At 43.7% G+C, this 24,007-nt stretch overlaps 1 protein-coding gene across 5 annotated transcripts in view; it reads right to left on the bottom strand.

The window, feature by feature from the left end:
* Positions 1–231: 231 nt before the first annotated feature.
* The window catches only part of rhobtb4 (Rho related BTB domain containing 4), a 43,543-nt gene continuing 19,767 nt past the window's right edge, over positions 232–24,007 (bottom strand). For 4 of the 5 annotated variants that reach the window (XM_034595055.1, XM_034595054.1, XM_034595056.1 and 1 more), the window contains 10 exons: positions 19,895–20,096; positions 19,458–19,561; positions 14,822–15,007; positions 13,708–14,527; positions 13,347–13,566; positions 11,722–11,840; positions 6,654–6,804; positions 6,342–6,430; positions 6,096–6,201; positions 5,463–5,641 (listed from right to left, as the gene is read on the bottom strand). In XM_034595055.1, coding sequence (XP_034450946.1) covers positions 5,463–5,641; positions 6,096–6,201; positions 6,342–6,430; positions 6,654–6,804; positions 11,722–11,840; positions 13,347–13,566; positions 13,708–14,527; positions 14,822–15,007; positions 19,458–19,561; positions 19,895–20,086 — 2,166 coding nt within the window. In that variant the 5' untranslated portion in view covers positions 20,087–20,096. Of the gene's footprint in view, positions 5,642–6,095; positions 6,202–6,341; positions 6,431–6,653; positions 6,805–11,721; positions 11,841–13,346; positions 13,567–13,707; positions 14,528–14,821; positions 15,008–19,457; positions 19,562–19,894; positions 20,097–24,007 lie in introns of all 5 variants that reach the window. The other variant, XM_034595053.1, reaches the window with a different exon arrangement.

The following is a 24,007-nucleotide window of genomic DNA, read 5'->3' as shown; positions in this document are numbered from 1 at the left end:
GTTAACTAGCATTTTGTCTATTTAAAGTGTTTTAAATAGACAAAACTACTTTTAGTAAACTATCTATTCTTGCTTTTTACAAACTTAGAGGAGGCTGGAGACAGAAGCTGCATCCTTCTTCCTATTTTAGAAACCTATTGTCTGACAGTGTATTTTTAAACTGAGTAACGGTAAATGGAACAAATAACACACTCACACATAACACACAATAACAGATGTGAGACAAGTTCAAAAGATTAACAGTTTTAATAAAATCCATGTCAAACATCAAAATACTGAAATGGCAAAAAAAGAAAAAAAGTTTTCTTTTTGAAAGTTTGTACAAATCACAGTGGTTCAAAAATATTACAAATTTTTTAGTTTCAAAACTTTTTTTTGCGACAGCGGAGCAGCAAAACATTCTGATTGTTGTATATTTTCTTGAAAGCCCTTAATAGTTGTGTGAGTGTGGTGCGCTCTCTCTCTCTCTCTTGCCTTTTATTGTAATTAACACACAATAATTAACGTGAGCAGTAAATATTAATATTAAACTCATATGAGCCAATGGAAACAGAAGTGCATAACAATACTAAACAGTATGAACAACCCACTTCAACATTACAGTATAGACCAGGGGCTAATGTCACCGCGTCTGTCTATAGAAACACTCTCCCTGTCCTGGGCCTCTCCGTGCATAAGATCCTATGTATACACCAGCTCAGTAAATACATACAGTGTGGTGGTGAGCAGTTATAAGGTGAGAGGTTCAATCCAGCCGGGACTCGTTTAACATTTACAACACTGTACTGTACAACCATCTTCATTAAAGCATTATATACGTAGTTGTCACAGCTAATATCTGCCTTTAATCCAACTGGTACTTCACAGATGCTGTTCCCCAAATAGAAATACACTGACTTTATGCATGAACTCAACATATTAGAATGCAGCTAAATAGTGGAAGCAATCGGGTACACTGGTGAATTTGGCTTAAGAGAGAAAGAGAACATGAGAGAGTGGAAAAGATATTTTTAACTTTTGATCAAGAAAAGTGCTAAATATAAAGAATTGGCATACTTATCAAAAGAGTAGTATTAGGCTACATAATAGAAAGTGCAGGCACCAGAAAAGAGTGCGAATACATTGTTTTAAAATTGCTGGTTCACCGGGTTTCTTGGTCATATGTAATTTAAGTTGGGTAGCTTTAGAACAGGCGATATATTACAGACTGAACTTGTAAAGCTCCAAACCTCGGATGGATGTTATCACTATGACCCTAATTGCCAGTAACTGCTTTCTGCATCAAAACTATTAAAGAAATCTAATCTACACAAGCTTTAAGATACTGTACATTAAAGAAAGCTGCCCGCTTTTAGTTCTGTGCTCAGGAGGCTGCAGGTGAAAGTGCCATCAGCCTGCACGCAGCCCGAAAGAGTGAGATTTCACTGAAGGCACAGCAGAAAAGACCAAAAGACTAAAGAAAGGTGTTCTCTCAGTCACTAGGCCTCACATTTTAGATAAAGAAAAGGAAGATCAGGCCTGGAAGGAGGGAAGAAGAGCGCCACCTGAAGTAGTGGCGGAAAAAGAATGTGATGAGAATATCAATGTGGAGCAAATATTGTGGAATAAAGCTTATACAGTTTTGAATTCTGCGTTTCTTTTCCTCTCTGTGAGTCAGGGTTTCTTAACCTTTTTTAATCACTATTTTATTTCCCCATGACCCCATGACCATACCAAGTGACCCCAAATATGGTCAGAATCCCAAGGTCGAGAAGCTCTGCTGTATATACAGAAACCCAGCTAACACCAGAAACATGCATCATGCTTTTCCTAATACCTCTGTCATTTCATGCAGGCTAAGAACCCATAAACATTATACCCGGCTTTCAGCCATTCAGCATATTCTTAAAATACATGTGTTGTAATACTTGATTTCGTTTGAGAGTTTGCTCTTAATGTTTTTTCAGGTGTTCACCCTGTGCCCAGTATCACTAAAATCACAAGTGTGATTGATTGTATTAACTATAGTAAACAGGACAGCTATAACACTGCAAAACAGCTTGTCTGCACTTGTTTCTTTTAAGCGTCTGTGGTCGTCCCAGCAGTTTATTTTAAAGTGGTGTATTAAGTGATGCTACCTTAAGCTGAGCTGAAACTGACTTGTGCATAAAGCCACATAGCGAGAAGGAAGCTACCGTGGGGTTCAAGGTGGGAATATTTGAAAGACTCAAGTGGAAACATTGTGCTACAATCATCAGGTATTGAAACGATCGTACATAAGGAACAAGTCATGCTAAGCACAGAAAAGGTACAGTACAAAAAAAAGGGAAAGAAAAAGAAAGTGCATTCCAGCACAAAGTGTCATTATAATAACAACGTTAGGCCACCATGCAAATGAACCACATTCCAAGAAGTGGCTGCACCCTCCCCGCACACAGGCCAGCTATAGTGCTCATTTAAAAAAAGCTTTACTTTCCCAGAATCATCAGCGGTTGAGAAGTTACACCCGATTCATTGTAATCACTGCCTCTCCATCACCTGGTCAGTGGAGAATCCCAAACACTGTGAGTCCTTCCTCATGCAGACACCAAACTGGAAGGAGCAGACTAATCTAAGGCCATATGATTACACCCATCTACTGGACTACTTCCTTTTAAGAGATTGATTCAAGGCCATGTTCTCTGCAGTTTGACTTGTCACGGTAGAGAAGGAGCAGGTGCAACATTAAAGATGGCTCTGTCTTATTCAACAGTCCCAGTAATTCATGCACCTGTGTTTTTCCTACTGTCTCCCGGCAACATGTCTCCTGTGAGAAAAAGTGTATGGCTCTCGTTGGGTCTAAAATCAAGATGGATCATGGCTGAGAATGCATAGAGCCGAATGGCCTAATCCTTTTTACAGTTATAGCCGTTGTCTGCTGCATCCATCAAGTCAGCAGCTGCAGAACCTGTCTGCAGGTTTGAAATAAGATGTTCAATCCCAAGCTAGTTTTTTAAATTAAAATAAAAACAAATTTTAACTAAAAGGCACATGGACCGAGAGAAAAGTCTTCATGGATCAACCCAAATAAGACTAATCTTATTGCCCTCCTTTCTATCGGCGACAAAAAAGGAGGCCATGCAAGTCCATCACAAAACTGTCCCCCAACCTGCTCCTCTTTAGGTTATCATTTCTAAATTCCCATAATCCTGCCCTGGGATGAGATTAAATCCATGGAATAAATCAAAAATGTAGGTTCCATGTTATTCTTGCTGAGACTTGTGCACTAATACTCCACTTTCACTCTTTTCACAGCGGAATCACCTCAATTCTCACTCGGGTCTCATGAGATTCCATCTCGCACCTTTTTCAGGAGCCGACAATGACTTTAACACATGAACGGCATAACACGTCTTGCACATTCTATCTATCAGCCTTAGTTACCTGCGTAAAGCTGAGGGGCGCCGAACCCACAAATAGAACAAACGTGCTAATAGAAACTCATCAACACAAAGCCTGGTTTTTACATTCAGTCCTAAAGCCCAAAGAAATTAACACCCTTAGCAAGAAAATCTGATTTGCTCTCAAACGCAGTTGTAAATCAATCCATTTGTCGTCCGAGCCAACACTCACGATTGCAAGTCAAGCTAAAGTAACATTATTTTCCTGGTTAAGGTTGGGGAAGCAAAACAGATCATATTTTTTACAAGATAAAAGAAAGAACAAGTTTGTAACCACTGTGTGTGAAAGCAGAGATCTACACATTCTACATGATCTATTTTGATCTCTGAAGAAAAAAAACTGAAGGTTTAAAAATCCTCATGTGTCAAATTTGAATACCATTATTAACTCTGTGCACATTCATCACAGGTAAACACTAAACAACGAAGCAGACTGTTAAACTGTGAACATAAAAAAAAATCATGTGTGTGTCTGTGTGTTCTTGTGGACTTATTGTGTCTTAAGCACCATTTTCAAGAGGAATGGAAGGCAATGTCCAGCAAACGTTTCCACGAGGAGGGATTCTATCATCACGCTGCCCCCCTTCACCTTCGAGCCACGCCCTCGTCTCTCCTCCACCCCCTCTCCGCCAACAAAGGAAGCAGAAATGAATAAACGAGGAAGAGAGAGATTAAAAGAGCTTTGGCATTCGGAATTAGGTGAAAACCAAAAGTTAAGTATAGTTTTCAAATGCACCAATAACACTGTGAATGTGCTTTCACTTTCCTCTAACACTTTACGACTGAAGTTATACTTATGATCCTAATGATGGAAAGTAGGCTTTAACACACTGTTAGTGCCTGGGGGGGGGGGCCCTGAGCAGTGCTGCCCCTAGTGTTGTAGGGGTGTAAAGGCAGGCTGGCTGAGGTGCTCAAATGCAACCTAGTGGCCATGGACGTTACAAGCGCATTTGTTTATTACTGTATCCATCACTCCTCCGTGGTAGAGGTATCCAGTAAGGCTAGGCCCTCTTTACTCCCCCCTTCATTGCTATAGAGCGGTCACTTTGAATGTCTCTGAAGTGCAGTTTTGGTGAATCCGACTCGTCGAGGAGAGCTGACGTTTTGTTTTGTTGCAGGTGTGGTGTGCAAGAGGAGGAGGCGGAACGTGCACGGGGTGGATGATGAACGCCAGGGACCACAACATGACCAGACTGGAGGTTAATGGCTATGATTTGGACTCCTGATCGGAGCATCCTAACTTGCTCCCAGTTTTAAAGTTACCCTTACACCCATATCTGGGCTCTGGATTAACAGTCTCATCTTTGCGGGGCGCAATGGCAATCATCAAAGTCCTCAGCACTTCCTGGGAGTGGTGTGCACCCTTTCCCCTGATTGGAGTATCCTAGAAGGTGCAAGAATATATAGAAAAAGGTCAAATTATATCAAAACAATTGTCAGCATCCGTTCCTGGGAATCCAGTGCTGGTTTTAGAGGGGAGGAGCTTGGGCACGGGTATCTATGTGCAAGCTAACAGTCTGTGTAAAAGTGAAGGCAGAGGGACGCTCCCTGAGAGGAGCCGCCGCGGTTAGTGTGTAATAAGTCATTAAGGTCAATGTGAAGGGTGGAGACTGAGAGAGATAAGAGAGCCCTTTGCTCCCAGTCCAGTCACTCAGAGGCTGAGACCCAGTGAGTGCTGGTGGAGGGAAGGAGCTCTGGTGGAGGGGACAGGGGGCTGCACTGCAACGCCACAGGCCCTCATAGATCAGGAGGGCGTCTGGGAAGCACTCAACTCGGAAGCATCACTCAAACACACACACTCGCACACGTGCTAACCCTTCAGGTGAGTCCACACTGGTCACACAAGCATACCAAAATGCACTCATGAAGTCACCCACAGTTATAAAGAGGCACGTACATTCCCCCCAAAACACGCTGACATTCAGGCAGAGTAGCACTGAGAGTCAGTTCTCCACTGATAGAGGGTTCAGAGCCAAACTCCTCTGTAAGCTTTTGGGGGGGTTTGGTTTTCCTGGGTGTGATGAAAAAGTCAGTGGAGGACGTTTAGGAGACATGCGGAGAGGAGGACGGGTGTCTCCAGAAACACCAGCCGCGTTTGGTGTGTTGCTTGCGCAGGATCTCCTCCTCGCGCTCGCGCTCTTTCTGAGAGCGCAGGTAGCGGTCCTCCTCCTTCAGGAACCACACCGGAGGCCAGCGCTGCTTCTCAAAGTACCTCTGGTTTTCTACAGAGAAGGAAAAGACATGTTTGGATGTTTCAGGTGTAATTTCAGACATGCATGTTGCATTACAAAATGACACAAGGAAAAGAGGAAAAAGAGTCATGAAATATTATTTTACACATAAAACCCATGAGGAATGACAAGATTTTAAAATGATTAGCAGTGGTTTAGTTTCCCCTTTATAAAATGTGTGTATTAAGATGCACTTTCATTAAATGTGAGGATGGATTATAACCTTTGATGTACCTGGTTAAAGACCAAAATGTTTTTCTTTATTAACACAGCCCATGAGGGGCGTATGTGTGCTTTCTGTGAACAAGGCATGCTGCAATTCCTTGGTGATGGGCTTAAGAAAATTGGTTTTTGTTCACTCCAAAGAAAAAATCATCCAAGTTCTTGTGAGGGGAAAACTGCATTTATAAAAACGGCAGCTCAAGGTAAATAGAGGCGTCTGTACCTGGAAGCATGGCCTTCATGTCTTTGGGAAACTTGCGGCAGATGCTGTTATAGTTAGTGCAGATGTGATGGAGACACCAAGCTGAGAGCTGCTTGGCATTGTGGAACTGCAAAAGGCAAAACAGAGGAGTCATGAGGAGATAAAAGTAAAAAGGTTAAACACTAAACAGAATAACAGACTGAATCGTTTTTTAATTTATGAATCAATTGCTATTTAAAGAACAGTGATAGTGTAACAGGAACAGACCTGTGCAAGCTCGAGGTAAGACAACACCTGTCCATCTACGTCAACTCCTTTCCCCCCCAACTGGAGGAGCTCATCCACAGCGTGCTGCTCTGAAGACCCACAGAATGCACACGATTACATCAATATGTGCTGTTTACAGGCAACACGGATATGGGCCTACAAGTAATACTTTTTTTTAAGTTTTCTAGCAGTGTGAATTACTACATTTACTACAGCCATGGATAAAAAGTCATTTGTGCACAGATAAAACATGTAATGGCAGTATATAGGTAGTAAAATCGTTTTAAAATGTCAAAGAGAAAGAGCATTTACCTGTGAGGGCGACAAGGCGCGGCAAACAGAGGCGGTTGGCCAGCACTATCAGTTCCATGGGCTCTAGACCAGCACAGGGCGTCAGATGACCACAGTACAGAAACTCCAGCACCCCACGCATACAGGCTGTACCGGTGTTTGGAATGGATACCTGGGAAATTAAGATAAGAGGGGGATTAAGGACAGAAGGTCAACTAAGAAAATTGATTTATTCAAGCTTTATTTTTATCATTAAAATACATGAGTTTATACTGAGTCCACAAGCATCTTATGTCTCCTTTCCTGCATTTGCACTTTTGTGTGAAGATACAAAATGACATGTTGGTAAAGTCATAAACGGTGAATCAAGAGTAATTGCTGTAAATGAGTGGAGCCAGATGAAAACAGTGGTATCAAAGTAAGCGGACCTGTGGGTATTTGGAGGTAAAAGGGCAGAGGACATCCTGTTCTCGCCACATTCACTTTGATCTTGGCTCAGATGAAAAGCTCTGTGTGGGGGCTGGTGATGTGAGCAACATGGCTAAAGCTAAACATCCCAAAGCACAAACAGGAAACACTGAGCAGAGAGAGGAGCGAGCTCGGCCTTATCGTGCCTCAAAACTACATCCAGATTCAGACCCTTTCCACTCAGACACAGGTTATATCAATACTCTCCGAAGATATAGACAGTGTGGGGTATCATTCACATTTGTGATAAACAGGACATACCTACAGATGCACTCTACTGGTTTCAGTGATCATTGGTGGTGATTGAACCATTCCAGACATGCACATTTAAACGTGTTTAGCATTAGGGTAAAACAACATGCGAAGTGCATACTAATGAGCAGGACCTTTTAGTTGGCCTAATTACTGTAAGTCAGACCAACAGCAATCCATCAACAGTTTAAGCCCAGGAAGGGCAGAAGAAAGGTAAATGATGATGAGGGGGATGAAGTGACCCCTCCAGGAGCTCTCTGTGTGTAGCCGCTCTTTAACCTTTACTCCCTTAGCTAATTAGGAGAATGTCATCGTGGTGTGACCTCTCATTATGACGAAAAGAAATCAGAACGCCGAAGGCATATGTGGTCTGCAGAGCTTAAAGCCCCCGGCTGGGGCCAGGAAGCATTATTGAGTGGTCACAGTGACAAGAAACAACATGAGTTTATTGCTTTATGTACAGTCTATGGTTTATTGTCTTTTGCTCCCCCTAGTGGTCAATTATGAGTTGAGCATAAGTTAAGTTCATTTGCATAGACATGAAGCTTGGAGCGAAGAAAATTATGATGAAATTGAATATAAGAAGACAAACTGGGTGAGGAAAGAAAAGGAGAGGGAGGAAAAGAAAGATCAGGTAAGGAAAGGAAAAGTAAGCTAAGGTAAGGTAAGGGAAGGGAAAGGAAAGGTATGGTATGGTAAGGTAAGGTAAGGAAAGGAAAGGTAAGGTAAGGGAAGGTAAAGAAGGGAAGGGAAGGTGAGGTAAGGAAAGGAAAGGTAAGGAAGGGAAAAATAGCAAATTTATGCAAATGTGATGTCAGTCCCAAAGAGGCTTGAAAAATTCGCACATAAAACTGAAATTTAAACTTAAGTGTGCATTAAAATTAAATGTGCAGCGAGTCAAATAGCCACAACCACAGATAAGGAACAAAGTTTAGGAGAAGGAGTAAGACAATTCAGGTCACTCTTTCTCCACAGGGGAAAAAGTTGATCTTCTACTGATAACAACTTCCTGTTGACTTTCCTGTTTCCGTCCCCTCTTCTCGGGGGGGAGAGGAGAGGGGGGTGATGCACGCTCACGTTGTGAACATAAAACCACAATGGTACACCTAGAACATAATCCAAGGGTGTACCATGACACATGCAGGGGTCAGTTTTTAAATGCCTGACACAGAGAGCAAACCTCAAGAGAGTTTGCACTCAGGTTTTCTCATCACTACACCAAAGCTAAAACCTACTCAACTAGGTGTGTGTGTGCAAAAAGTGAATAATACCACGAATTATGATGATCATATTAAATCTGTGTCTGTATCATCATTTTGTTCTGCACACAGTTAGATTAGCCATGTTGTCTCAGAACAGCATGAACAGGGAAATGTGTGAGTCTAAAAATATTGAGGAGGAAGTGTGACTTGAGCATGAAAATAGAACGGCGCTGACTGATCACATGCTACTCTCGCTCCCTCTAACAGGGTTTCAGGTTCTATGAATGTTCATGTATGTAGTGGATTTATATAACACTCTTACCTCACAGAAAACAGCTGTAATATTAAAACATGATTGCGTTTTCTGTTGATTTCCATAACCCATTAACCATGTTTTTTCTATTGTTCATGTTGTTGTGTCCAAATTCCACTGTTTCAATATTTCAATGAATATTCCCATGTTTAAAATCTGAGTGACTGAGAGCTGCAGAAGTTGATAGTCTCTTAAATATGTGCATTGTATTTGATTTGATCTAGAAAAGGACAGAGTGAGACTTTCTTTCGGTTGCAACCATAGACTATATATAAAGATGGACGACGGGTCTCCACTTCCTCCTTCTATCTAAAATGAAGCCAAAATATTGCTGATACGAGCACCGCCATCTTGTGCATTTGGAGCCAGATTTGACCCCTGTCCCATCCACTAACATGGAGGAAGTGAGACTTATGACCTATACACTGCAGCCACTTACCAGGGGGTGATAGAGATACTTTGGCTTCACTTAGAGGAGCTGTTATGGCGGCCATTTTTATATACAGTCTATTGCTGTAACTCGATCACTCTGTGTTGTAAATATAATGTATAACCTTCACATAAGTGATGAACCTCTATGTCACTATAGATCATACTCCAATAGAAACTGATGAACAATAATATTAAACATCTTTAAATACAGTACTGATTCTTTTTATATAACTGAACAGAATGAGACAATCTGCTGTGGTAAGGTTGCGCAATTGTTACTGAATCCTACTATACAAACTCTGCTTCTGTTAAAGTACAAGATTAAACTGTTCTAGTAAGTATTTCTGCCCAGTTTGACATACACTATATATTTATTTGTACGTGTCTCCAAGTCAAAAGGATAAATAAGCAGCCAATGGCAATTCTGAAATTAGAGTCTGCACACAAGCAACACTTAGCAAGCATCTTTTCCTGTCAACTGAGGAAGGAAGCAACTTTCATAGCCTGTGTGCAGTCCAGTAACTGCAGCTTCCTGTTGATATATGTCAAATCCAATTCATTAATTTAGTATTGTTAAGATTTTCAGCTGCATAAAATACAGCTTCACTTATGTGCAAACACAAATACACTCTTTGACATACAGCATAAACACTGGGAGCTTCGCTGTCTCTGAGTCTTTGTCTCTTGTCTGGGCACCTGCCGTCTGTGCGCTGCCAGCTCCGTGGACTGTGTAGAGTAACCATAGACACCGGCAGCCCACCAGCTCCAAACACTGAGCCCCCTCACTGATGCTGATGTCCTGTTTTTACCCCTGGCCACAATAGGTGCAATGGCCTTTTCACACCCACTCACATGTTGTGTTCTGGAATAAAATCTAGGTTTATCCACATGGAAACACAAAAAGGTTCAGTTTCTTTCCAACTTCTAAATTTGCTTTCTTCTAACATGCCTTATAACTTGGAGCTTTGCCTCTAAAGGGAATATACAACATTTGCACTCCTTGTCTCACTCTCTCTACCTTATTTCTTCCCTACTTCTAATCCTTCTACGGGGCTGGATCTCTGTAAACTTACGCTGCTGACCTTGACAGTAACCATACCCCAGGGGATCTGGTTCTGCAGCACAGTCCAGGGAGCATCGACGTTAAGTGACGTGAACTTCCTCTCTGTGGTTATGGCCGGGTCCGGTGCACAGGCCCTAACAACCGGAGGAGTACTGAGCTGAGAAATCTGAAGTAACCAGACCCGGCACACCAGTAAGGCTGACCTCAAAAGAGCTCCTCTTCCGGGCTCATTCAAGGTACTGAGACGGGTTAGTGCACAACATCCTCATTCTGCCGTCACTAACCTAAACCCTCACACTAATGTTGAAATGCTTCTAACTATAGGCTGTTTTCCAACTGCTGGCTTGTCTTTAATGTAATAATATAATCTGTGAATTATATTCAATGAAAACAAGTGCTACCCGAAAAGCTACATAGGGATGGTAACTACTGATTAAATAATTAGAGCGCCCCGGTGTCTCTGTGGTGTTGCAACAAACTGAAAACTGTGGTTTGCATGGTGCAAAAAACATGGCCTTAAACAGCATCTGAAGGGTGTGTGTGTGTGTGTGTGTGTGTGTGTGTGTGTGTGTGTGTGTGTGTGTGTGTGTGTGTGTGTGTGTGTGTGTGTGTGTGTGTGTGTGTGTGTGTGTGTGTGTGCATGCATGCATGCCTGTGAGAAAGAGAGAACCACATTGGTAGGTGAATGAAAAAACAGTCTGAGGTCAATCTGATAACAGGGCACAAGGATCTTGAGCTGTAAATCATTTTCTATGCACTGTCCTGAAGATAATAAACCTTATCCGATAAATGATTTATCTTTACCTTATTTATCTATTGATTATTGATTATTATTGGGTGATTAGATTTCCCTTTTGTTGACCTGAGTTTACTGTTCGATCACAAGCAGACAGCTCTAAGTTCGAGTTTCCACATCTGGTACTTAAATGTCTCTCTGACCCTGCTCTATATGCAAATAACCACACGTATCATTCGAGTTCCTGAAGACCAAATTGTGTCATTGTAAGTTGACAGATGTGTCCGATGAGAATGTTTGTGTGTGTATGTGTGTCGTTGTGAGCAAGGGATAGAGGGCGAGCAGAGTCAGGAGGGGCTGAGTGAAAGAATGTGTGCATTCATGTTTGATGTGGTGATCAGTGTTGATATTGTTGCAGTGGCTCCAATCAAATTGATGTACGGACACTGAGAAGCATGAAAATACCTTAGAGTGAAAATACGTCAGCTCTGGTTTGATTGATCACATCTCAGGAAGCATTCACGACTAATTTGGGTACCTGTCCTTAACACTGACCACTTGTGATCGCATCAATCTGAAATCCAATTCCAGCCTCAACCTCTTCCTGGTATGTACGAGCTCACCTCCTCGACGTAGCTTTCCATGAAAGAGCCTCGGAACATGGCCGCCATCCAGTCGCAGCTGGAGATGAGCAGGGGCTTGTGGGCCGGGAGGTAGCCATCGTCCAGGCGGAACACCACATCTAAAACCGGGGTGGGAAAAGAGCATTCATCTCGTGGAGTGCCACAGAAGCCCAAGCTACAGAGAGGGGGGAGAGACAGACAAGGCAGACGTCCAGACGCACGCACAGGCAGACAGAAGGCCAGACAGAGACACACAAAGACATAGACACAGGTAGACAGACAGAGAGATAAATTGACAGAAGGACAGAACAGCTTTGGACAAAGAGTAAGGGAAAGAGAGCGGACGCAGGGTAAAAGGTGAAGGATAAATCCTGTGTGGATGTTGGTCATGTCAAACCAAAAAATAAATGATGTTCAAGTAATAATGCTGAAAAGTAAGTCTTAATGTATTTTAATTCAGTCCTGGAGGAACATATGGTATAAAACAGATTATGTAGTTGTTAAGATAGTATAATTTTTAAAAGAAGTAGAGAAAGTATAGAAAGAAGTGAATGTGAGACAGGCCTTGTTCAGAGACAGCAGACTGGTTGTCAATGCAGTGATAACATGCAAACACAACAGTTTAGGGGGACACACAACACACACATACAAGACAACCAAGCTGACTGACACAAAAGTCATCAAGTGACTTTAGGGGTATTTCACACAAGAGATTAACCACAACCGATGAAATGCATATTTTATGACATAGGTTCAGTGGGAAACAAACAGTACAAGCAAATATACACAAGGTTTAGGTTTCCACAGACAGAAAGAGAATGGTGCTGGAAATCAGCAAAATCTTTTCTGTCTTTTTCTTTCACTTTTTCATCCTCAACTTGTCATATTACTCAACTACGCCATCTCTCTCTCTCTCTCGCTACCACACACACACACACACACACACACACACACACACACACACACACACACACACACACACACACACACACACACACACACACACACACACACACACACACACACACAGTTCTACAGACATAGACTGTATATAAAGATGGTCGTCGCAACTCGACACTTCCTCCCACTTCTAGAAATAAAGCCAAAATATCTCAGATACGAACGCTGCCATTTTGTATATGGAGCCAGAGTCAGGAGCGATCATGCGATGGAGTCGCAGTAGCGAGGTCCAGACGATACACATGCTCCACCAATCGTGACTCAGTCTTAGATTTCATGACGCTCAACACATATGTTACAGCCTCAAACTAAATAAACCCAAACTTAAATAAAATAAACACTGGAACAAACTGGTGTGTTAAGAGCTACCTAACATGACGGAAACCATCTTTGACAAAAAATTATTTGATGTGTACTTTGACTTCTTATGTCCATATCCTATCCACTAACATGGAGTAGGTAGGATTTATGACCTATACAGCAGCCAGCATCCAGCTGGTGATCTGAGACGCTTTTGGCTTCACTTTTTCTCAGCAGTTACGTCATCCATCTTCATATACAGTTTATGTTACAAACACCTACTGATGCGCACATGGACAACATCTACAATGACATGAATGCTAGTGAAAGCATGGAGGCACTGAGTGATTTGCACAGTGGTTTACCAGCAAAGGTCCCTTTATTGAGACTCTCCTTGATGCGGTTGGCTCTGCGGACGTGGAAGGCCTTGGTGATCTCCTGGTTCATGAAGCTCTCTCTGTTCAGAACATTGGCCACCATCATCCGCAGGTCAAACACCTCGAGCAGCTCAGCTATGGTGGCCACCTGCATCAGGTCCCCTCGGCCCTCGTCCAGACTGCCTGTGTACAGGTACTGAAGCACCGCCTGGAAGTAGAGCAGGTCGAGAGGTCAAATGAAGAGCTAGTCTGCAGGAATGATGAAGAACTTTTCTACGACACACAACAGAATATTGCCCTTTTGTATGAATATATTTTTTAGTAATCTTGTTGCTCTTAAGTCCATCACCTTGAATGGCTCTTCTTGTATAAGAGCATCCATGGCTACCACAGTCACAAGTCGTGGTTGTCCAGTCATTGGATCCTCGACATGCTCCAGACACACGCTCAGGAACCCTCTCCCCCAACCTGAAAGTGCTCGGCCAGTCCCCAGAGCTCCGAGGGAGTACTGGGCTCGGGACGGGAGTGCATTATCGCTCTGGGAAGTCCTCAAAGAGCCCTGCTGGAGCAGCTGGGGTCGATTCAGGCCTCGCACTCCTCCATCAACCCCGTCTTTATCAATGTCCAGGCTCTTAGTGCGCCCGGCGAGCTCCTTGGCTCCTCTCCTGCTCTGCTCATCCTCCTCCCCGCCCTCCAAGTTTTCCTTGCTCTCCTGCTCCTCTCCCCACGGTGCCACGCACGATCCACCGAGATCCAGGGTGAAAAGGTCGTAAAACTTGGAGCAGGAAGTTGCCAGATAGACTTTGTGTGCAAAGACGCGAGTGGTGCCAGCCTGCAGGAGGAAAAGGACATCTGTGCACAGTGGCTGGCAGAAAAGAGAATCAGGGCCCTCGCCGTCTGTGGGAGGGGGGTCTGGGATGCCCACGATTGGGCGTGGAGGGCGAGGAGGCAGGAAGGGTGCCTGGAGGAGGGGCCTCTGGACCTTTTTCAGGTGGGACTTCCAGAACTGCAGGTGACGACGGGAGATCAGGGCGGCTCGGATGGCATTGTCGAAAACATCTTTCACTCCAAACTGGGCAACAATGCTGGTCTCGTAGTAGGGTATCCCAAGCTCCTTTGCAACCTCGTGGCCTCTCTCAGGAGGAAGGATATCTGTAGGTTTGATTGGTCTGCAAGTAAGGAGAGATGACGTTATTAATGATGACAGTTTTCCGATTAACAAGTCAAATACACGCAAGGTGGTAGGAAAAAGTGGTATTGTCTGCAACTGACTGGTCATTTTATCAACTTTTACCTTTAGTTAACCAATAAACCAACATCAATCAAAAATGTGTCAATGTCTCATCTGTGGTGATTCAATTACTGCTCTGCTGTTGTTATTGATCACTGATTAACAGAACAAACCCCACAGGTAAACAATCCACCATGCGGCGGATTCTATGCAAATGAATCTGGTGTCTCACTTGGCAAGGGGCCGTCGTGCACGGTTAACTGCTTCCAGGTCGGCGTAGCGCAGATCCAGCTGGCAGCCGACCAGGATGATGGGAGTCCGGGGACAGAAGTGCTTGATTTCCGGGAACCACATGGTGCGGACATGGCGCAGGGAGTTGGGATTGGCCAGAGAGAAGCAAAGCACCACCACATCGGACCTACAGGAAACGAAAGGAGACGAAAGAGTCCTCATTTCATGTAGTTTCAGCTAATCACAAATGAGATGGAAAAAAGATGTCAGATTGATTTCTTTTGTCATGAGCAGCAGAAAGATGACATGTGATATTTGATAGAGTGAAGGTGATAGAGGAGTCACGTCAGTTTATGTTTGAACATGAATGATGTGCGTATGGAAGAAACTTGTATTGTCGGATTCTGGATGGGGCCATTGAAAAATCTATGAGGTGGGTCACAGGACGCATGTGTGGGTGAGGGTGTTCAGTGTGCATCTATGTATGAGTCTGGGCCTCTGGGCTGCTGATCTGTGTTGCCCATCTCTCTCTGTCTCTTATGTAAATCTCCCTAAGCCCTCCAAGGCCACGCTGACCACAAAGAGGAGGCTAAGAATAGATCGGGATACACACACACAAATTAATTTCCTCAACCGATGTGTTTGAGCAAGCAGATGACAGCTGGGGTTGATATTTCAGTGGCATGTTGGGACATGTGTGTTTCTGGGTAATGTTTGATAGAGCTCTGTGTCAGTAACACAAATCATCTGGTGTTATAACAATAATGACAGGGCAAAAATCTACAATCTCTAAGTTATCTACTTCTTACACACAACATTTGACCCCAGTTACATCAATGCAATATTAACCATCACTGATATCCTGCAGGTACTCTAATATATATTTATTTATAAGATGTGAGATACTAAAAGGAACCTTGAACTTAAGAGCAGCATTAGACATAACTTTAACACTGCTCTTATTCCCTTTGAGCAAAATACCTGTGCTACAGCTAACATGGCCTATTTACTGAGCAGACAAAGCAGCAGAGCAGACTGCACTGTAATATATTTATATTTGTTTTAGCTTGTATTTAACCTAACTTTAAGTTTGATGTATCTTTGCACAAATCAAACAAATAGACCAACAGAGTAAGTAAGCATTTTTATAGGGGTTATGTAAAACAAAAAGGACCTAAGAAAATGTAGCTGAATTACTTACAGCTCTACAACGGACTTGCTACAAAGGATATTTCTACAGTGCCGATATGGGCAGCATAGTCGATCTTTACTTTCACTAATGTAATCTCTCAAAAGCTCAAATGCCCCAGGGCCATAATATACACCAGCAAAGCATTACATCCCACACACACACACACACACACACACACACACACACACACACACACACACACACACACACACACACACACACACACACACACACACACACACACACACACACACACAAACACAGGAATTTCCATTAGCACTTTGTCAAAGGATCATTACCATGACTTAGTCTATTTGAGGTCATGTTATGTGTACGTGCCTTTGCTCTCGTGGTTAAACTTAAGCTTCGCTGCCATAATGGCCGGTGCAGCTTTTTGTAGCAGAGCATTGTACGTACTTGCCACCAATGTTGTTGAGACTGGAGGAGATGCATTTTATCAAAGGCTTCCAGCACAGCAAAGGAAATGAGAGACCTTGAATGCGTTTGAACGTTTCCGACCACGCTGTCAGAAGCAGCTGTTTGGAAAGTTTGAGTGTGCAGGTAAACATTACAACATTTGAACCTAAGGAATCGCTGCTGCTGCTTTACGCTGCAGAGCTGCCTCCAGGTTCAACCTGCAGGTCGACCCAGATGAACAAGATATTGTATAATGTGTACGTTGTTCTGTTTGCAATGGAAACCCACAAAGAAGGCAAATGTAGACAATAGAGAGAGCTGGGACACAATGTGACCAGTGAAGACACAATGGGTTGTTTGATATCATGAGCATTTGCATTAATAAACAAGTGACACTATGTAACAGTATGATTCAAAGCAGTCTCATTTCACTTGTTGAGTTCGGCATGAGTGGGGTGTGAAAGACAAGTTAACCTGTTTGAACATGCAACTTTAAAACATTATATAAATTGTTAAACAAATATAATGAATAGGAACTTTGCTTTAGGTTTGAAAGGAAGAATATACACTGATACTGATAGTTCCACCACTGTGAGTGGTAGATTAGAGATTTGTGTGTGTGTGTGTGTGTGTGTGTGTGTGTGTATATATATATATATATATATATGTGTGTGTGTGTGTGTGTGTGTGTGTGTGTGTGTGTGTACTGGTACAGACAGGATATTTTGGCCATGATTCAGACTTGATTTTAGGTTTAGAATCAAGCTTAGCTCAGGTTAGGGTTAGGATAAGGGTTAGGTTGGTATTTAGTTGTGATGGTTAAGGTTGTGGTGGGGGGCTAGGGAATGCATCAAGTCAATGAGGTTCCTCCATATGATAGTAGTAAAGGTTGTGGATGTATTATGTAATAAATAACAAACACAACATTAATGACCCAAATAATCAGCTGTCTGTCTTCTGTTGTAATAAATCATTGAATAGGTGTCATGCAGGGACCTGTGTGACTCACACAGCCTCTCATCAGTCATTAACTTTACCACAGCACTATAACAGTTGATAATGTACCACTAAAGGTGCAACACCTTCACCTTTATAAGACTGTTTTGCTTCTCAAAGAAAAAAATACGTTTTTTTTTTATATTTCTGCTGACGGTTAAAAAAGGAACTTGAGGTTGGCTCAGGTGAAGTTTGCCTTGTGTTCCTCTCTTAACAAAGCATGTGACATTCTGGGTATTGTCTGACAATGTGATGTTTTGAGTTTTGATATCAACAAAAGGGCTACAAAGTGAAGGAAGGTGCGGAGAGGGTGAAGGAGCAGCAAGGTGTCAAGGGCACAGAAGCGGAAGCACAATCATGGCAGTCAAGCAACCGGGTAATGAGGGGAATGGCGGAGAGGGGAGGTCAGGTGAGGTAGAGAGGAATCTGAGGTCAAGCTGGAGGAGAGAGACGGGCTCGCAAGAACAAGTCGATGAACAGAGTCTCACGAGGAGGAAGAGAATGAAGGGAGGTCGATGCCTGGACTTGCAGATGCCAGAGAGGTGGGCAGGCAGAAAACAGCTGAGCTGGCACAGTGTCTTTATCAGCTGACTGCAGGCTGACAGAGCATACAGGACATGCACGCACACACATGCTAAAAACACACACAAACAGTACAGACACTGAGAGAATGAAAGAACACAAACAAAACCACACGCAACCGACCAAATCACAAACGCACAGTCTGTCACGTAGATACACTTGCAATAAGATGACGTGGCAACATGTGTGCATCCACCCGCCCTCACGAAAACTCATGCAGGGTCATGTGTGTGACGTAGTGGTGCAGAGTTATGGCACATGACACATTCAATGATGAAAGATTTGAGTACGATGGATAGAATGACAAGGAAAAATCTCAGCTTTTGTTAAATGGAAAAATAAAACAATGCATTCACATAATTATGTAGATTAATAATCAACTCTCTGTTTACAGTAATTATTTAATGATGTAATGTATCATTACGTTTCTGTGCTACTGTCACATGACCATGTTTGGTCACTGCCGTTTGAAAAGGCATTTCCTGATTTTGCTATGTAAGTGCTTTTGCATTCCGGCCAATAAATCAGCTTTGATAGAGGGATGGGGGGGTAAGAGGATAGAGCGATGATCCAATCATGTTTGGTGGAGGAAGTGTGTAACAGCCTGAGGGCAGAGGTCGACTGAAAAGCTTGGCAGCTGCACTGCACGAAAAAAAAAGAAAAGAAATCTGGGTAGGTAAACGTTCTGTGGGTGTGTTTATGTGGGTGTGGTGGATTAGTTACATTATCATTGTAAATTAAGCTGCTTTCAGACATGCACTGAACTCCGGACATTTTCCTCGGGCTCTGTGTCAAATTGCAAAGGTCTGATTTAATTGTTACGGGTATTTTACAAAACTTTTCCTGCCAGCGACCTGGTAAAATGCCTGGAAAATGTCAGAGTAAGCTCGTGTGAGAATACAGCTGGAAAATATTCTGAAATTCACAGTGACCAGCGTGTTAATGACGTTTCTAACACGCGACGCACCAGAAACTGAAAAAACACAAAGAAATATCTCAGTTTGAAAAAGACATGCAGATGATGCCGATGATGTCAACTTGGAGAGACAACGCGATTTGAGTGCTTTTGGCAATAAGGACCAGCACCAGTGTTGATTTGCTGTAAGGAAAAATGCAGCAGAATTTATATGTTATATTCTTGATATGAAAAAGGCAAACTCCAGAAAATGTCAGGACCCAGTTTTCCTTTCGCTTTAGATTCTTTTGAATTGGACGACAACGTGTTGTTTGACATATCAGCCCAAGGAAGTTGTGTCAGTGCTTTACAAGTTAAACAGCCAAGACAAAAAAACGTCTTGGCTGAACCAGTTCTGAAAACAATGTGTGTTGCAAGGTAGTTAAACAGGCAGCCGATCAGCAACTGTGTTACTGGGTCAGTAACTAGGTTCTGGCAGTTGGACAGTGTGTGTGTGTGTGTGTGTGTGTGTGTGTGTGTGTGTGCGTCTCTCACCTGCCATAGGCGAATCGTCTGTCTTTGTGATGATCCCCGAATGTGTCCCACAGCCTCAGGGACACACTGACCTCATCCACTATATCACGAGATCTCTCTAACACCTGCAACACACACACACACACATACCAATGTCATCAAGTCATCAAAAGTCCCATCTTTCATTATGGTGTTTGTTTTTTTGGTGGAATTGAAGGACTATGCAGTCACGGAGCTTAATGAAACAAAACACAATTGAAATTCTAACTTCATGGTCAACAAGGAATAAAGTACATTTTCTTTCATGGGCCTGAAAAGAGGTGATTTTACCGATGTTACAAATGCACAATAAACAAATTATCCTCAGTACCACTTCTAACAGTGTACCCAAGTTTGTCTATATGTGGCTCTTTCCACCCTCTGTTTGCCTGCGTGTGCATGTGCATGCGTGTGCCCACCTCCTGGCATACACGGTACTGGTCGATGGCCCAGACGGTTGGCACGTGGGTGGCAAGCAGCTGATACTGTGTGAGGGTGGCATTGCAGGCCCGGGCACAGATTAGCCTGGTCTTGCCTACTGCGTTATCCCCGACCACCACACATTTAATGGTTTCCACATTGGGCCGCTCATAATCTGTGTCTATATCCATGGAGAGGGCCCTGGAGAATTCAGGAGACACAGAAAGAAAGGAGAGAGGTTAATTCAATAGGCATTGGAAATGAAAATCACATTGATTAGGTGGCCCGGGAGGAATGAGACTGCAACAGCGAAAGTAACAGGCATCAGGCACAGTAGGTTTTTAACGGTTGCCCCGTCCAGGTTTGGGAAGCTTGGTTAAGTCTATAAGCTTTAGCTGTAGCCATAATGACCCGTGTTCAGGGGCTTCTGCCAAACTCTTCAATAGAACACATGGTTCGCAGGCTGAGGAATAGAGGGACCGCAGCGCTATTTCTGTAACAACACACACACAGAGTGAGAGAGAGAGAGAGAGAGACAAAGAGAGACTCCCCTTGAGCTCACTGTCAAGTCTGTTCCCCTTTTTGACGTGATGATAGCATCTTAGCTTCAGAGAAAACAGATATTAAAATGTATTCATTCATCCATTCATTAAACCTTCATTTTATCTTGGGAATATATTGAGACCTCATTTACAATTTAGCAGAGAACAGAAAATAAACAAAACATGCCAAGACACCAAGAAATAAAAAATAAGAAACAGTACAATTTGCTAAATAAAAACTTAAATTGCCCTAAGGATTAACATGAGAAGAGCTTTAGATTGTTCTCCATGTTATTGCATGGTGCAGGTGCATGATGAGAAAAAGAGGATTTATCCAGCTCAGTAAAAACAGTTGGCACCTCCAGTGTAATCCAGTCATTTGATATCCCTGATATCATGAAGCCATTTGTATTAAACCTTTTAGGTCAAGTGCACTGGGGATAAATATATTTACTATAGATTTGCACCACGAAACAAATGCACGGTTGCGTGTTTGATCACCTGTCAGCTACAGGCTTAATCCCGGCACAGGACGGAGGTGGTTATGGACGCAGCTCAACTGACTTCCTCTTTTAAAACCACACATCACTGTAAAAGGCTTATCAGAATCCCTTTCCATAAACTGCTTACAAGCATTTCTGACATGTCAAAACACATGTTGCAACCCTTTTTTTTTTTTAGAACATTACAGGACGATGCTGCTCTGTTGCATAACCAGCCCACACATGCACACAGTTAGACCTGTAGTCAGTTAATCAGTCCATCCGTCCTTGCTCAAAGAGCCACCCCAAGGTTCCATAAATAGAGCGTCTGAAACATTCATAAAGGCCCTTCACTTGTTATTCCATTGACGTGGATGCCGGTGCAGCGCTCCCGTCCGCCGCTGACAGACCCACAACAGCGGCTAAAAATGGCCTCTATTCATCAGACACATGAGCCATGTGTGTACCCGATCTCCGCAATCCTCGCTCACCTCCAACCTGTTCATAACTCTACTGCTGCAGCACAGAACCATCCCAAGAGGCCCGGTTGATTCCTCTTGACAGCAACAACAAAAACACACCTTAATGTTTCCTGGTTTCCTGTCAAAGGACTTTGTCGGCCAGGAAGCGCAGCTCAGGGATCCTACCTGAGTTCAGTCTGTAAAAGAGGTTTCCTGAATGAATGGCCCATATGGACCAGTTGGAGTCAGAGTTATAAATATACTCTGCCACCTGTCTGGCTGCAACACCTCTTGAGACACGTACTGCAGATAGAGAGGAGATAGAAGAAGCAATAAAACACAGCCTGATGGTCGTTGCAGCTGCCAAAGCAGAAGTCCTCTTAAGAAAAGAGGAAAGAAGGGCCAAGGTTGAAAGCTGCACAGGTGTAATATGTGGGAAAGGACATGTGAAATGGACATAAGCTGTGAGAGGACATGTAATATTTTTTAATTCCCATCGTTTCCAAAGCAACAGCAGATAAGTAAAAAGGATTGCACGAGGGACAAGGCAGGGAGGGGGTTATTAGAGTCTTAGAGAGAAAGAGGGCGACTGTCAGCCCGGCATTAGAACCAGTTATGCCATGGGGATCAAAAGGGCACGACCAACAATAACCAAAGCTGCTCAGGGGAACAGGTATTCCTGCTGACGCTCCTCTCCATCGTCAAATGTGTGGTTCTCCAAGATGGACAGTTAAACAGAGCAGAGACCAGAGTGAAGTTTAAGATCCTGTGCAACTGACTTATGGGACTGTGTGATGTGTGCACGTGAGCGTGCACGTGCGTGTGCATGTGGTAATAAGCTTAGGGCCAGGCTGTGAGGCATGGGGTGATGCAAGCAGTGATGTAATCATGAGTTGGCCTTGGCGGTGGTGGTGGCGTGGACAGTTTCTCAGGGGGATCAAGAATAACCAGCCCCCCAGATATCATCCTCCATCTCACGCACCGCACTGGGCTCCAAGTGCAGATTCTGTTCATGCGTCGGTCAACACACGTAACACAATTATGTGCTCGCACACCACTGCACTTCACAGATATGCACCTGCTCTTGGGATTATATTTAAACTTCACAAGCTTTCACAAACTCTGGTGATTATTTTTAATTGCAAGACTGAGGGGGATGAACAGAGGCCGGGGACCGTGAGAGTGGAGCAGAGTGGCTCAGACGAGCGGAAAGAGAAGCTGCACAGCTCAGGTTTCATTTTTAGACAACGACCTACAGTGAACTTTACTCAGACGTCTAGACTTCATCTGCTGGCCAGTGTCATCTTCCCAACAAAGCAGCAGAGGAGGCTGCAAGGACAAAGAAGCGTTGGAATGTAACAGTGAAAATGTGCACGTATTCCTGTCTATAGTGACACATTGATGTGTGCAGAGAGGACGACGGTGATATGAACACTGTGACAGAAACTCAAACGCCCACTAAACACACAAACAGCGACCTTCTGCTTTACCCTGGAAAGTCATGGACTGAGTTAGCGTGTGTGCGCGCGCGTGCATGTTCGTTGCAGGAGGAGCAGCCAGACAAAGAAACTCATGCATAATTTGAACTGTGCGTGAGTCTCGCTGTGGCTTTGCTTCAAGGCCGGGGGGGGGTTCATCAGGAGATGGCTTCAAGCTTTTTTTCCCTCACTGCACAGATCCTGGCATCTTTACCACTTGGTTTTGACACACGCTCTTTGCTACCTTTTCAAATCCTTTCATTTGTCCCTCCGTCTGTCAGATTTGTTCCTGACGGTGCCCACTCAACCACACCTTTTGACCCACTGACAAACTCCCTTGTTTTTCCCCCCATTCGTTCTCCAAATACTAGTTATCCCATCCTTCACTTGAGCCTTTCTCCACGACTTTGTCTTCACCCAGTGTTTCTCCTGCAGTCATTATCATGCAGCATCCGCCCGCCCTGTCATCCATCCATCCATCCATCCATCTCTGACCTTACACTTTTCTCAATAACAATCAAGGTGCAGAATTCACCAGACATCCCTCCCACACCCAGTTTCCTCCCCCCTGCTGTCTCCCCCTCTCTGTTATGTAAAACCTTCAGCGATCCACTGGCAGCTTCCCAAAAACCCTCCATAGCCCTCATCCACCTCTTTTTATTTTTTTGCCCTCTTCATCAGCGCTAGAGTTCAACCTAATGTCACGATGAAGCCGCCTGCCTCTCAGCTCCCTCCACCCCGCCCGGCAAAAAATGAATAAAATGACCCCAATAACCACCCACGTGGACCATGTCGCATGGCCCGACACTTGCACACTCACGCATTGGCTACAGGGTTTACACTATCGCAGGCCTGGCTGCATGTAGCCAAAGTGTCCATGTGCAATTGTTGGAAGAGAACTGTGGGTGCGTGTGCGATCATGTATGCAGCAATTTTTTTTGTCCAAAGTGTTTTTTTGAAACATTGACTGCCACAGGCGCAGCTGGCACAGACTGGTTACATAACCTGGTCTGTAGCCTCTGCTTGGCTCCCTGGATGGCTGACAGCAGCACACACTGACGCTGACATGCATACACACACATGCACGCCTGCACATACTTGCCTCACCCACTGCAGATGGCACTGGTGTTAATGCGCGGCCCATGGCAG

The sequence above is a fragment of the Hippoglossus hippoglossus genome, chromosome 9 (assembly GCF_009819705.1).
Source record: "Hippoglossus hippoglossus isolate fHipHip1 chromosome 9, fHipHip1.pri, whole genome shotgun sequence".
Classification (NCBI taxonomy): domain Eukaryota; kingdom Metazoa; phylum Chordata; class Actinopteri; order Pleuronectiformes; family Pleuronectidae; genus Hippoglossus; species Hippoglossus hippoglossus.
Note: the sequence above shows the minus strand (reverse complement) of the source record. Positions and strands in the feature narration are given on the sequence as shown.